Source organism: Lynx canadensis, chromosome D4 (genome assembly GCF_007474595.2).
Source record: "Lynx canadensis isolate LIC74 chromosome D4, mLynCan4.pri.v2, whole genome shotgun sequence".
NCBI lineage: Eukaryota > Metazoa > Chordata > Mammalia > Carnivora > Felidae > Lynx > Lynx canadensis.
In genome coordinates, this window is record NC_044315.2 from 19,257,051 (window position 1) to 19,273,295 (window position 16,245).

The following is a 16,245-nucleotide window of genomic DNA, read 5'->3' on the forward strand; positions in this document are numbered from 1 at the left end:
CCCCCCACCAAAAAAGACTGTGACTACATCCTGACATTAAAAAATATTTTTGACAGTGTTCCCTAATTACCAACAGTGATGGCTGTGGCAAGCAGGAAGTAATTAATGAGCGGCATTGCTCTTATTATACTTAAGATCATCTGCAGTATTACCAACAGACTTAAGGTCTGAGAAAAGAGCACCATGAAATGGCTTTGATCTCATAGAATTACAAGGTAGGCTTTAAGAATATTCCCAAGTGGGGCGCCTGTGTGGCTTAGTGGGTTAGGCTTCTGACTTCGGCTCAGGTCATGGTCTCACGGTTTGTGAGTTCAAGCCCCACGTCCGGCTCTGTACTGACAGCTCCAAGCCTGGAGCCTGCTTCGGAATTGGTGTCTCCGTCTCTCTCTGTGCCCCGCACCCCCCACCTTTCATGCTCGGTCTGTCTCTCTCTCTCTCAAAAATAAATAAACATGTTAAAAAATTTATTTTAATAGTCACAAGTGATCAGGGAGTCCTAAAGAAAAAATAATAGATTTATTATCTTAATTTGTAGCATAATGCATCATCACCAAGGAATAAATGAAACTGGCAAAATATTTTTAGATGCATGTAATGCCTGTACATTGGCAAGTTACTGTGGAGACTTTAGTTATGGTATCTGATCATCAAAACAATGTCATCTTATTCTAAAATTAATATAATATACTTTTACACAAAAACTAGATATCCATGAGCAATGTCAGGTAAAAACTAGGATAAATAATCTGTAATGTCCAAATAATTGAAGAACTGAATTTAAGTGGTAGAATCAGGTGATGACCTACCTAAGGAACTGAGGTAAACTGATAAGCATTAAATCACTATATATATATATATATATATATATATATATATATATATATATGTCTTTACAGATACAATGTACTTGCCTTGTATAAAATATGGATTAAAAAAATGTGTACTGATAAACATTTCCATTTCTCTAGCTAAAATGTAAACAGTGACATAAGAAATAAAACTATGTGTGCTTCTTACATCTTCTGTGTAGTTGATAAATTTTATTTTACTGGACAGCAAACTAGAGAGATCACGTCCCATATAACGAAGGCCTTCCTCTCCTCTTACTCTCTACCCAACAAAAGCACATCTCTTTTATGAGGCCCTTCTGGGCAAAGTTCATTTTGTTTTTCATTTTTTGTATCTCTTTAGATGCCCAGTACCTAGCATATAGTAGATAAGCCCTCAAAACATTTTCTATCTTGATTCAACATTCAAAGAAATCAGAAAAACTGTCTTATTCTGTTCCCAACTATGATATGCACTACATTCAAAATACTATATCCAAAGATTAAGGAACAACCACTGAACACAGATATGAAGACAGAAATACATATAGAGAGATTATAGCTAAAATTCTGATGCTAATTGCTTACCTTAAATCTTGGGAACTGACTGCCTTGTATTTTAGCTTGCTTGTCAGGCACTTTTATGGTAGCTACAGAGGGCAAGTGGCTGATAAAACATTCTTAAAAAGTTACTTGATTCAAAAGCCCATAAACTTGTAACCCTGAAAAGATTCTGAAATGCATGAATAGGTAACTCAGCTCTATATGGGATATTGGCTCCTGAACTTTTTTGTTTTTTATTTTTTGTGGAGGAAGGGAGGGAGGGAGGTTGGGGGGTGGCGGGGGGGGGAGGGAGGATCTTAAGCGGGCTCCACACGCAGCATGGAGCCTGACACAGGGCTGGATCCCATGACCCTGGGATCATGACCTGAGCGGAAATCAAGAGTCGGACGCTCAACTGACTAAGCCACCCAGGCGTCCCTCCTGAACTCTTTACCAATCCTCCATGCAAAAGAAATGCTATAAAGGACTGCATATTTATTTTGATACAGATATTAATGCTTCTAGAAAAATAAAATATTTAAAAGGACCAGAAGCCAACATTCTTCTTTACCAAAAAATGTATACTATGGAAAGTGTATTTTAATATGTCAGATTGTGTTTTAATCAGTTAGTGGAGATATCTCACTTCCTTCTCTTTGTTTTTTATCCTATCAGAAGGATATTTAATATTTACTGTTGGCAGGTCTGCAATGTCTGCCTCTAACAGGATGTCAGGAATCTTTTCCATTCCCCCAACACACACGCGCTGAACTCCCGCTCGAAGTGAGTTTTCTATGCCCCTGCATTATTCTCCATAGTCAATTCTGACTCATCAAGACTTTATCATCCTCAAAATCCGTATTTATACCTGTTAGGATTTCATGTAATGGGGAGAAGATTATAAATACTGAATCAGTTCTCCACACAAGCATATCAAGGGTATTTTTCCAATCATTCACTGCTTAGCAGAGATAGAATTATGCCACAGTCTATAGAATTCTGTAAGAGCCGAAGGGCCACGTCACTGAGACACTTCTTGGCTCCACAATGAACTGATTCAGAACCCAGCTGCAAAGTCACTCACATGTGCCAAGAGAGGTTTTGAGTACTCTTTGGGACCCACCCAACACCCAAACAATGATTTAAACAAAACGAAAACAAAACAAAACAGGCTGACTGGCTCCAACACTCCCAGCTCCATCCTGCAGGAAGAGTAGGAAAAGGTCTAGAAAAAGATGTGAGGGTTAGCCTAGGGATTTCCATGTTATTTTCATTTTCTGAGTGTTAAAAGTATAAAATAGGGTCAAATTAAGCCTGAACACACAGGCCTGCTCACACATCTGACAAAAGAGTTTACCGTTCTCATTACACCATGTGCTACCACAGGGTTATTTTTATTATTTAAAAAATCCCCAACACAGTAGTCAAAATGCAGTGAAATAAGTTTACCCCATGCTCCACACCCTGCATCCTCTTATTTGTATCAGATATTAAAATGATAATCCATTGCCTGTCCAAAGAGCACTCACCTCATTGTCCGACTCCACGAGAACTTGATCATATTCACTAAGCGCTACTAGAAACATGATAGAGGTGACATTTTCAAAGCAGTGTATCCATTTTCTTCTCTCTGACCTCTGGCCCCCTACATCGACCATTCTGTAAGGTTAACAATATTTATATTAATAGCATATAAAGAAAAAAATTCAACATAAATATAGCTTTACTTACACTCTTAGGAAAAAAACACTCTCTAAAGAGAATGGTCATCCAAGTCAATTCAATTACTTATTAAACATCTACTAATTTTCTGTTACCTAACAGTCAAAGTCAAGACATTCCGGGTAATAAGCCGCTGTGGCTACAAGAAAGTTATCTGATGTGTATGAAAATGATAACTTTGCAAAAAATCCGGGACTGAAGTCAAGCAAAATGGTGTTTTACCTAATCGTGCACAGAAGAGTCAGGAACAAAATATGGTTTGTGGTAAGCTATAAGGGCAAGTACTGACTTCAGTTTCTTTTTCTGTGAAGTGAGAATGAAGATCCTGTGTATTTCTCAAGGACACTAGAAAGGACTGTAAATACATTTAAAAGATACAAGATGCTATGTATTTCAATATGGGTGTGTGTGATGCTTCAACTGAGTGCAAACAGGACTCCACTGACACTTTATCCAAAGGGTATTGTGACTTGCTTTCTCCTTCCAATATTGGCAATAATTTGGGAAGTCCAGTCATGTTGGGTAACATGACTCAACTGGCCTTATGCACAAACCAACTTGTTAACCTGCTACAAGTCAGGTGTATACAAGTCAGGTGTAAGAGGCATCATTCGAGCTCTTTCAAGGATGTGTTTTTAACACAACTGTGTGCTAGTCAGTAGTTAGGAACCACCAATGACATCAATTAATTTGAGTTTTAATGTTCATATGAAAATATCAAGCAATATTTGGTACTGAATCCAAGTTGCTTCAAACTGTTCAATCTGTATCTCAACTAACACGTGCACCACATTTGTGGGATAAAATGCTATCAGAGAATGAAAGCTGTAGGTACACAAGTTTGAGAGTAGGGCTCTTTGAGCATTTCTTAAAAACTGCAGTTATTCCTGGTGTCTCTCTGCCTCCAAGCATTAAACATAAACTAAGAAATCGAGGATCGTCTAGGGACTGCTTCTAAAAGTTCTCTAAGGCAAAGAGGAGATATTTAAGGGGCAAAGCAATGGGTTCAGGGAGACCTATAAACTATGGACATCAAAACTAAAATTCTTAAGTTTTTAGAAATATTAAATTCTAGCTCTTTCCCCATGCCAAACAAACAATTCGCTACTCATTCACATGAAACCCTCATTCTATAAAACCCTGTCACTCTGAGCCCTATAAGATGCTTCTGATGGTGGCAGGGAATTACTCTTCTTGGCCATTACTTTTACTGTGGTGGCAAAAAAACGTCCTCTACAGCTAGTGTACGTGGTGTAATAAAAACGAGATGCTTCAGAATTCACTAATAATGATAAAACAATGAGGAGATGAAAATCTCTATGAAATGCCCTACATTTTCTGAAAGTATTCTGTCGTACAGTTATAAGAGGAAAGAAATTTGGGTGTTCCCAATGAAAGATCTTTAAATGCCAGGAAGTCAAAGCTTAAGTGATCCAGAATGCTGGAACTATAAGGAACGCTGGCGATCATCTAATGCAACCATTTTAGAGATGAAAAAAAGGAGGTTCAGAAATATTTCCAAAACATCACCCCCTTTACGGATATGTCTATGAGTGTGGCATTTGGCGGTCAGGCATAACTGTAGGGCAGAGACTGATTCGACTAAAGTCCGGAGTACTTTGTCAGGGAATGACAGACAGCCTGCTCATCTGAACCACTGTGGAGTCACTCAGGTCACATTAACTCCTATTTCATACCCCTGTAGCGTATGTAGTTGTCTTCAATGGCATAGGCTTCCCCAAAAAACTCAACTCTCTGTGCTCAAAGACATATTCACACGGTTTCATTTCTCAAAGCACAATGTGGTTTATATTCTAACTAAAAGTACAACCGAGTGATTAAATGAAAGCATATTATTTTTCTCTTCTTAAAAAAAAATTAGAACACTTCTGAAGTATTACCCACACAGAACAGTAACAGAATTTTTCATTCTTTTTTCCTACATACATTTAGACTGGGCTAACCAATCCATTTTCAAAATGACATATTCTGAAATTTTTCAAGCAAGTTATTTTAGGAATATGAAACACCCGTATTGTTATTGCAACTGAAGAATTTTGCATTGGTACCAGCACGCTTGGGAAACAACACGAAAGCTTGTGACAGCATATAGTTTCTATTATTAGTAGGGTCATAAGATCATTTATGTATTATACAAATCTAAAAATCTATCCTCACAGTTAAAATGATTCTCAAAGAGTAATAGGATCAATGTTTAAGTGACTGATTTTGTTCAACCCCCAGCAAACTAAGACTTCATTGATTTCTTTGTGATCGAATTTGAAATGAGAAACCTGCCCACACACCTTTCCTCTACTTCCTCTTTATGGAACACGTTATTTTATTTGTGTGTCTAATGATAATAATTGGTATAAAGGTGATATTGTTTCAAAGTCTACAACGGATTTCAGTATTTGTAGAGTTCACCAAATGTACTCAAGGCATAGGAGCTGGAAGGTGGGTTTTATGGACTCATTTACTACCTGAAAATGACACTTTGTAAGTCAAAGGGGTATTCGATGATCCCTGTGGTGGGGACTCGAACTCTAAGCACATCTTGTTGCGTAGGCAGGTAGGCGGGGTCGGCAACACGGTCCAAGTCATTAAGATAGCTGGAGGAGGGAAGACACAATGAGAAGGTTAGGACACCATCAGGCCAAATCTGCCTATGGAAATGGAAGGGCAAAAATAAATCCTAACAGGTAGAGAAGAGAAAGAAAGATTTCATCAAGTGACAGAGAAATCTGGAAAGTTGAAAGGTAAAGTCAACCTTCCATTAGTCACAGCAAGGTTACCCATCTATGGATTACTTGCTATACAGGTTTTCTGATGCCTTCTCTTACTATCAGAATGCATACAAAAAGTAGAGGGGGAAAAGAAAAGAAATTCAATGAGCCTTCTACCTTCTACTTGTTTAGCAGGTCTGATGGGTAAAGCAGGAGGTTAAAGCAAATAGTTTTTGAATTACTTACATAAATTTTATTTGTCTATTTGTATAAATAAACAGATAACAGTTACATATGAGGTCAGGATATATTCATATATAAGACTTGCTTGGCCCTGGAGAGGATGGGCACAGATATGGTTTCAAGCATTTATATTTATATTTATATTTATATTTATATTTATATTTATATTTATATATTTTTTTGGCCTTTTTGCAGAACATCAGTCTTTTCCTGGAATGTATTTCCTCATTCCCCAAGAGAGGACAGCAGGATACCATGTCTTAAATTCTGTCCAAAGCTGAAGTCATATGTAATTAATGTGAAGCCACAAGATTTGAGATTTCTGGTTACTGAGGTAACAATGTCTAAGGTCAGATATTTCCAGTGTTCAGAGTCATCACACCTAAGCTTTAAATTTATCTGCTTATATGATACTTCTCCATTCCTTAAAAAAAAAAAAAGCTTTTCATTTTGAAATAATTTTAGACTTAGAAGAAGTCACAAAATTATCACAGAAAATTCCCCCTGTACCCTTCACCCAGCTTTCCCCAATAATAACAACTGACATAATGACAACATACTATCAAAACCAGAAAACTGATATCCATCCAATACTATTAACTTAACTACAGACCTTATTTAGATTTCACCAATTCTTTCTTTTTTTCTTTCTTTTAAGTAGGCTCCACACCCAGGGTAGAGCCCAACGCGGGGTTTGAACTCATGACACTGTGATCAAGACATGAGCTGAGATCAAGAGTCAGACGCTTAACTGAATGAGCCACCCAGGCAACCCCTAGATTTCACCAGTTCTTAAACACACACATTTTGGGGGGGAAGTGTATAGTTCTATGACATTTTATCACATGTAGAGATTCGTACAATCCCCAACACAATCAGGATACAGAATTGTTCTGCCAACCGCAAAGAAAGTGTCCTGTGTGCTACCTCTCCTAAGTCTGGCAACCACACATATGTTCTCCATCAGTGTAATTTTGTCACTTGAAAAATTTTATGTTCCATTTACTTTTCGTTCTCTCAAGTTGCAAAAAAAAAATATTTTGCAACTCTGAGAATGACATGATTTGATATGATTAACAGCTAACTGGTGAAAAGGACTGGTCTGCATGGCACCCTAATGATTTCAAAGACTTGCTACTCTCCTTGGCCCTGGAAAGGATGGGTGGGCACAGACACGGTTTCAAGCACGTAACTACACAAGTGTAGACGCACAGTAACTCACAAGTAAACAAGATTTAAAGAACAGATGGCCCCATTCACTGAATGAGAAGGGATTACAATCATAACACCTTTACGCCCACAAACAAGACAGTAAGTTTTGATATACAAAACATGAGATGTCTGGTGCAGAGTGTGTTATAAATCACCAAGTGCACACTCAGTTGACATGTCCTATGTAGGGGAAGGATTCTGTCTCACACATTGCTATACCTGCCTTAGTACCTAAAAGAGTGCCTGGCAGATAGTCTTATACGAATATTTTTGGGATGGATAGATGGTTTTCCTCTGCTGGTATTTAGTTTTACCATTATTTAAATACCACTGTTACCAGTGGTGTTTCCATATTAATTATATTATTGAATTTGAAACTGCTTGTTGACAAGAAATATTCCATTAATTCGCCAAGATCGGTGCATCATTAAAAATAGTAGAGCTAAGAGACTTCAACAAGGAAATAAAAGAACTGCTTTTTTGGAGGCATATCAATGGTTTGAGACAAAAAAGGATCATCTTGGAAATTCCTAATGCAAAGCAACTAAGTAATTAGTATTCTAGTGGCCTTACCCAAAACACATCAATGATTCTCTAGCTGGTAATTAGCTCTCTACTGACTGATAGAAACCAGCCTCATATCTTCAATTATTATAAAAATGGCCGGAGGATGAAGACAGGAAGGCTGAGACAATACTAGTGTGGGGGACAGGAAGAAAAATGGACAGGATCCAGAATTTTAGTCAGTATCTTGGCATGGCCTTGGAGGTATCTGATGGGGTTAACAAGCCATGTTTTGGAAGCTGGTTTATATCTCATTCTACAGATAAACCAGCTCATCACACTATAAATGCAAAATCAGTTGGCTAGTCAGTAGAGCTGGAGTTTTCTGATTTACCAACCACATGACTCGAAAAACTTGAATGTACATTCTGAAACCCACAAGACCATCATTTATTTAACTACCGTCTATAAAAATCAATTCAGAGAAATCAGAGAACTTCTAATTTACATTGGCAAGCTGGCTCAGAAATATGCTACCCAATAAACTATTTCTACTCACTTAATACAATTCACAGAGGTCAAATGGAGGGTGGCTAATTCTTGTACATAAGGTACTGTCATGTCCCCGCAGTAAAGAGAAATCATGGCTTTCTGATTCTCAAAGTACTAAACAGGCTACTCGTTGCCACTCCACTTTTAAACACAAATGTGTATTTGCACAGGAGAATTTAAAATTTTTTTTTTTCCAACGTTTATTTATTTTTGGGACAGAGAGAGACAGAGCATGAACGGGGGAGGGGCAGAGAGAGAGGGAGACACAGAATCGGAAACAGGCTCCAGGCTCTGAGCCATCAGCCCAGAGCCCGACGCGGGGCTCGAACTCACGGACCGCGAGATCGTGACTGCACAGGAGAATTTAAAGTATCATCACATGAAGTGGGAAATTATCTATCACACTGCACATGATGGGGCAAAGACAGAATCAGGGTACTGATTCCGCAACCAAAAAAGGCACGTAAAAGGACTTACTGACTGCCCTAAAAATATTGCCCATGGGGTGTCTCTGTGAACCAACGGCACTACTAAAACACTAGCTGAGTATCTAAAGCATTCATACTTGCAAGAGCACTTTTCCTTCTTTATCTTTCTTTTGCTCCTTTTCTCTTTTTTTTATAAAGGTTTATTTATTTTTGAGAGAGGACCCACGAGCTGGGGAGAGGCATAGAGAGAGGGGTGGGGGAGACAGAGGATCTGAGGCAGGCTCTGTGCTGACGGCAGCGAGAGCCCAATGCGGGGGCTTGAACGCATGAACCCGAGATCATGACCTGAGCCGAAGTCGGACGCTCAACCGACTGAGCCACCCAGGCGCCCCTCTTTTGCTCCTTTTCACTGTCAGTATAGTTCACAGAAAGTAACAACCACCTCATAACAAACTTAGACTGAGCACTTACTTGCTGCTTGCCACACTGGGTTCCGTCTGTTCACTGCCCAGGTGGCAAGAGCAAGGAAATAACTACTGAAGATGCTCCATACATTTCTGACTAAATAAACTGCACTTCTCGCTTGACATTCTTTTGGCTTTGCCTCCGTTGGGTGGTGGAGAAGGATTGAAGATGCGTTGTGGACAGTGAAACAGGCAAAATACGTATGTGACCAAGACCCGCAGTTTCCAGGGCGCCTGGATGGCTCAGTCCGTTAAATGTCTGACTCTTTTTTTTCTATTTTTTTATTAAAAAAATTGTTTTTAATGTTTATTTCTGAGACAGAGAGAGACAGAGCATGAGTGGGGGAGGGGCAGAGAGAGAGGGAGACACAGAATCGGAAACAGGCTCCAGGCTCTAAGCCATCAGCCCAGAGCCTGACGCGGGGCTCGAACTCACGGACCGCGAGATCGTGACCTGGCTGAAGTTGGACGCTTAACCGACTGCGCCACCCAGGCGCCCCCAAATGTCCGACTCTTGATTTCAGCTCAGGTCATGATCTCTCTTGGGATTCTCTGTCTCCCTCTCTCTGTGTGCCTCCCCTGCTCTCTCTCTCAAAATAAATAAACATTAAAAAAAAAAAAAAGACCTGCAGTTTTCACGGCCAGGAGTGGGCCAATGAGGAGAGCTTGCTCCTGTGTAAGCCCCACCCATGTGCCCCCTTGGCTCTGGGCTCACAGCACTTTCTGCATTTCACGCCCGCTTAGGGGAAAAAGCCACTCTGTTCCTTTAGAAATGGGGTTACAGAGCAGAAGGGACCAGCACATCCTCATGTGTTGATTCTTGACACATTGTGAGGGAAGGTAATAGAAGAGTCTCTGAACTGAACTGTGCTTTACATCGAAGCATCTCATATTCTGAAGAAACACTTGGGTGGAATATGCCGGTTGGGCAGGGGGAGGGGGGTGCGGGGGAAGAGGTTCATGGTGGATTATTCCATTCATTTAACCTTTTACAAAGAAACACTGAGGTCTGAACAAATTTATATTGCAGAGTAAATTCAGAAAGTTAATTATAGCTATAATTTGTTTTGTAGGAATGATTCTGAGCGGCTGCTGAGGTCATTCTCAGGGTGTTGCTATGGTAACAGGCACAAGGTACATTTCCAAGGCAATGTATGTGTAACAAGTGGCTGGCAGGAGCTCTCTCCTGATGTCAGGGAGACAGATCTCCCATGGTATACATGGGACTTCTTTAACTGTCTAGGAGACAAGACATATGCAAGAGTGCTAGAAAATGGGAGGTTTAGTTGATAAAACTCACCTTACTCCCATCCATCCATCCAATAACTTGTCATCGCTTTGAGATATTTCTAATTGATAACTTGGTAAGTGATTAAAAAAAAAAAAAAGTCCTCACTATTTTTCCACGTGTGTTTGTCCCGTCAGGGTTCTCACACTCAGTGCGATCAGGGACCGTGACTACCTTTGTTAGTGTCTGGTCACCAACACTTAGTCGAAGGACTAGACACAGCAGCAGGTGCTCAACAGGTGACAAACTGAAACAATTTGGTGGAAAATGCTGTAGTGGTTAGAACAGCAAGTTACACCTTTTAGGAGAAAACACAGGAGTAAGGGGGTTGTTAGCTACCTATGTAATTACCTGGCTGGGATATTACTCGCCTGCATTATGTAAGAACTAAATTTTGAATTTAAATGCCTCTGACGAATGTAGAGACAAGACAGAAAGGAAAGGCATCATCTATTTAATTTCATTTAGCAGCTGTACTTCCTGCTCCTCTCTAGGTCCTGGCCAGAGAATGATATAATTTGTATATCTGCTTTATGCTTGTCAATATCAAGCTTTCAGGCCTTGGAATTCCCTCTAAACCTGGGCAAATGGAGGGAGTGGTACTTTACAGACAGAAAATTCTCACACACTCTCCTTAATGGAAGAAACGGGTTTCTGATGGTTTTCAGTGAAAAACAAGGCAATAAAAGAAAACTCATGTAGTAAAATTTCAATAGTTTCTTTCCTACCATGAGAAAAATGCAGGGTCATCTAGAAATCACTGATACATTTTGACCATGACATTCTCATAGGTGCTAAGGCCAGGAGACTCCCAGGACATAATCCCTGCCTTCAAGAACTTTACCGACTTGTGGCAAGAAAAGGGTTATACGAAGAGGCAAAATGGTGAAGTTTATTAGGGATAGAATGAACATTCACATATTTTGGACAGAGTCATTTTCTGGGAACTTGTTTGAACTGTCTCTAATCCTTGGTGATTATCCACAAAGCACCCTTCTGTAGTATGAGTGATTTGATTAAGGAAATCATGCCCATTAGTTTATCATCACACCTTGTAGCTGCTAAACTCTTTATATATTTAACTTCAGGGTCACCTCTGGCTACAAAAAAAATAAGAAATTCAGAAATAGGATGTAATTACTTTAAATGATTAAACATATAGGAGAAAAGCTTAACTGTCCCTAAAATAAAAGCTCCAATCAAAATAATTATGGCATTTTCTCTCTTGAATGTTTTTTTTTTTTTCCAACGTTTATTTATTTTTGGGACAGAGAGAGACAGAGCATGAACGGGGGAGGGGCAGAGAGAGAGGGAGACACAGAATCAGAAACAGGCTCCAGGCTCTGAGCCATCAGCCCAGAGCCTGACGTGGGGCTCGAACTCACGGACCGCGAGATCGTGACCTGGCTGAAGTCGGACGCTTAACCGACTGCGCCACCCAGGCGCCCCTTGAATGTTTTTTTTAAAAAAAATGCCAATTATTCCTCTTTTTTGACAATAGGTTGTCAATAACAGTTTTGAGTTCACCTTCCCATTTAATTTATGCTCCAATCTGACATGTAATGAGAGCCTGTTTTTGACAGAAACATCTTTTTAAAATCGAAGCGAAAAAAACCCACCACCTATGACTGGAAGGGTAATTGAAAAGAAATTAGAAATTAAGTGGCTTTTTTTAAAGGCAAGAAACATGAATAAAATTCAGAGATGACTCAGCAGGTAAACTATATCACATTACAGCTGTGGTTAAAAAAAAAAAAATGTAGTAAGTTACAGGCATACAACCCTCAGCAATTACACCAAAAGGGGGAATACCTGTGGGTGGTAAGTGAAAAAAGAAATCTCTGACATTTGGTATAAATCCAACCAAACATAGTAAGATAGATGAATAGCTCCTCGGAGTAGTTAACCTGCTATGGGCTGGTGCTGCGCATATGTGCCCGCATCCTTCAATTCCCGTGGAAGGGCCTGCTCTCGACAGGCTGCATTTATGACAGATTTGCAGCTCAAGTCAGACATTAAAAGGAAGTTCTGGCACAGAAAATGGCTCTGGGTAGAATTTCACATTTTTAATTATTGAAAAGAAGGTTAGAAAAACTAGGTCGGCTTCATCAAAAAACCTAAGAAGGCCTCATTGTAAGAGGAACAGTCTGAGGGGAGTTCAAAGCTAGATCACGCCAGGAGATCTTCTTTGACACTGTCCAAAGCAGCTGAAGCTAAGGAGAAATCCAGGAACACGTGATTCCTGTACAGGCACCATGTGACCACAGGGGCTCGAAGGCAAAAAATAAAAAAGACAGTCAAAGCGAACGTTCAAAGAACAACATGGAGGGAAGTAACAGTTCTGCGAAACTGCCAGTCGCTGGGGGCAGTCAAGTACAGGGTCTGGTGCCCAACCTCCTGCATCTGGCAGGTCTTGTTGCAGAAAGGAACTTGCCTGGTCATCTGGTTAGGCTGGTTAGCTGCACAGGATTACTCATTACGCAAACGCTCCCATCCCGGGAAGAGCTCATTTTGTGGGGGGCAAACCAACTTTCCTCCTTCATTTTTAACACCTAGCACACCATGATCAGCGTTCAAGGAAGGGCAGCATGTATCACGGGGAGTTGGGTCCTAAGAAGTTATTTGTTTTCAGTACAAAATTACAGATTTAAAACAAAGATCACCCAGTGGTAGCAAGTAGGTGATATCCTTATGGTTTCTGAAAACAACTCAAGGGAGAATATTCTGGGGGATAAAAGAGAAGTCTAAGAAATCATGCATTTCAATTATCCTTGGCCAAAGAACTAAACTGACTCAGGATAGCAGATTTGTAAAAGTAAATTAAGTGTCTCATAAAAAGATCCTATCGCTGCATCTGTTAAATAGTTTCAGGTTCTTAGGAATCTTTTATATGGTTAGTTGATACGAATGCTTCAAATAAAGAGCCCATCGATGTCAAATGGAAAATGGGCCAGGCAACTTGTGCATCTGCTTGGGTCATGGAGATAGATTTTTCAGTCTGTTGCTCAAACAAATAAATCGATCTTATAATTAAAAGCAAAAGCAAAATGAGAAAAGAGAGAAGAAGAGAAAGAGAAAAGGGAAGGAAGAGGCCTTTTTCAATTCGCTGGTCTGGCTTTCTGCTTTGTTAATTTATTTGCCTTTTATGTGGTAACTTTCAAAGCTGCTGACTAATTCTGACAAAATTTTTACACTTCTAAAACATATCAAGAGGGGCGCCTGGGAGGCTCACTTAAGCATCGGACTCCTCCTTTGGCTCAGGTCATGATCTCACCATTCGTGGGATCAAGCCCTGCATCAGGCTCTGTGCTGACAGCGCAGAGCCTGCTTGGGATTCTCTCCTTCTCCCCATCGCTCTCAAGATAAATAAATAAATATGAAAAAAAATAAAGCAATTCAAGAAACATCAGAAAACTGCATTTTATCCTTGCCTGCTTGTCCTGAAATGTAACGATAGTGCTTAATTCAGTTAATTTACACAAACTTATTGAAAATCTGTTATATGTTAAAGCTAATGCACTCTGTGTGTGTCAGAGGGAGGGGGGCTGGCACAGGGAGCTGGTACAAAATACTTAAGATATATATATCCTTTGCCTTGAGGGACAGGAGGCTACCTGGAAAGCTAAGATAGCACAGATGAATCAATTAAGAAATAATTAAGTGCCAAATTGTGAGCTGCTAACTATGAAGGCAATAAGGAAGGAGAGATGATTATGAACTGTAGTCACTAGAGAATAGTGTGGAGGAGATGTGGGGGATGAGTTACACTGAGCAGACAAAATGAGATTTGGGTAGGCAGAAACGAAGAGAAAAGAAAGATGGGAAGAAATTAGGAAAACCCAGAAGTTACTTACTTTCTTACTATTCAGTCATTCATCCAATTACTTTCTCTGAAAGCCTACACTGAAAGCTAGGTACTGTGCAAACATGGAGTGCCAACCATAAAATTAAAAAAAAAAAAAAAAAAAAAAAGATGTGAGTCCTGTCCTCAAGGAGCTTGTATTCTGGCAATGGAAATGAATGTGCTTTAAATAACTACACTACAAGGCAGGGGCGCCTGGGTGGCTCAGTCAGTTGGGCGTCCGACTTCAGCTCAGGTCATGACCTCACAGTCTGTGAGTTCGAGCCCCGCGTCGGGCTCTGTGCTGACAGCTCAAAACCTGGAGCCTGCTTCGGATTCTGCGTCTCCCTCTCTCTCTGCTCCTCCCGTGCTCATGCTCTGTCTCTCTCTGTCTCAAAAATAAATAAATAAACATTAAAAAAATTTTAAATAACTAGAGGCTCCAGTGGTTGTAGGCAAGCGTCAGCCATGAGAAAAAACACTACTGATTAAAGTAGGTATCTCAGTGTCACGTCCCCTTAACTTGGTTGGATGTTGGTTCTGTAAGATCAGAACTTTCATTCTGATAAGGATGATCAGGTCTGAGGAGCTGGTCATAGTCAACTAATTGTGCTAATTACAGATCAAAATTCAACTCATTACTTTAAATCAAGATGCCATAGTGATAATGAAGCATCAGGGTCATCCAGTCAGAGTTAAAAGACTGCTTGGCAGGCAGGCAGGAGTCAAAATAAAGGGACCCAAATGACCTAAAGGGTTACATGGAGAGAGCAAGGTTCCAGAGCTCACTTGTGACTGAAGCTAGAGTTGTCTTCTGCTCAGGTACCTATTCTATTACAAAAGGCTGTCAATTCTACCCTTGAATCCACAGATGGTTAAACCTATCACACTCTCCTTAACCAGCTGTTCCAGGTACGACAATGGGCAAAAGGCAAGACGTGTAAGACACAATCCTGGCTCTCAGAGTCAAATCAACTCAATGAACATTTCTGGTCACTCATAGCATCTTTGGTACTAGACGCTGTTTACATGGCATTGTAGAGGTACTGACAGGGAATATGACATAGGGTTCTCCGATGCCCACTTCCTATCAAGTTTTGTTGTGCAAAGCAGCACTTACTGAGTACCGCGGAAGGAATACAAGCCATCCATTCTCTCAGTATTCTGAAATTTAGCTTTGGGTTAATTCAGAGGACAGGGGCCCTAAGGTAAGTTCTATCTGAATGCAAGTGGACGCAGAATACCAGGTGCCTGTAAACATTCAGTCTTCTCTAAGAGATATCTGCCATTTGAGTTGTGGGGGGAGAGGGGGGCAGGCAGTGGTAAAAATCAGACAGTAAATATTCTAGGCTTTGTGGGCCATACAGTCTCTGTTGCAACTATTTAACTCTGCCAATGGGCGCAAAACCAGCTATAGGTAATACATAAGCAAATGAGCGTGGTTGTGTTCCAATAAAACTTTATTTATAAAAAAAAAAACAAAACAGGCAGCAGGCTGAATTTGGCCTGTGGGTTTGCCAATCCCTGTTCGGGAGTAACAACATTCCTGGTTTCAACTGGGGACAGTGACGTCCTAGGGAGACTGTGGAGAAGAGGCCGAACTACAGAAGCTGAAGATGCTGTGCCAAAGCGTGAGCGGGCAGCAAGCTGACATATGAAGCATGTCACTCGCACCCGCTATGCCCTTCAGGCAGGGTGAATGAATGGCAGACAGGTGCCCTTTCCCTATTACATCGCAGTAATGAAGGTTAGAGTGTAAAGCATACCCAAGTCTTATCTTAGCATCTCTGAAGTGCCAAGGGTTCTAAAAAAGGAATAATAAAGACCCGCATCTTAGAATCATCAGTTCACTGTGGAAGACAAAAATTTTGTTTGTTTTGTTTGTTTTATTCTTG

The 16,245-nt window shown here is 40.2% G+C and overlaps 1 protein-coding gene across 2 annotated transcripts in view; it reads right to left on the bottom strand.

The window, feature by feature from the left end:
* LOC115499941 (guanine nucleotide-binding protein G(q) subunit alpha) overlaps positions 1 to 16,245 on the bottom strand; it is a 316,581-nt gene that overhangs the window by 78,587 nt on the left and 221,749 nt on the right. For both annotated transcript variants that reach the window (XM_030294228.1, XM_030294227.1), the window contains exons 4-5: positions 5,576 to 5,704; positions 2,900 to 3,029 (exon numbers count right to left, since the gene is read on the bottom strand). In XM_030294228.1, coding sequence (XP_030150088.1) covers positions 2,900 to 3,029; positions 5,576 to 5,704 — 259 coding nt within the window. The remainder of the gene's footprint in view (positions 1 to 2,899; positions 3,030 to 5,575; positions 5,705 to 16,245) is intronic.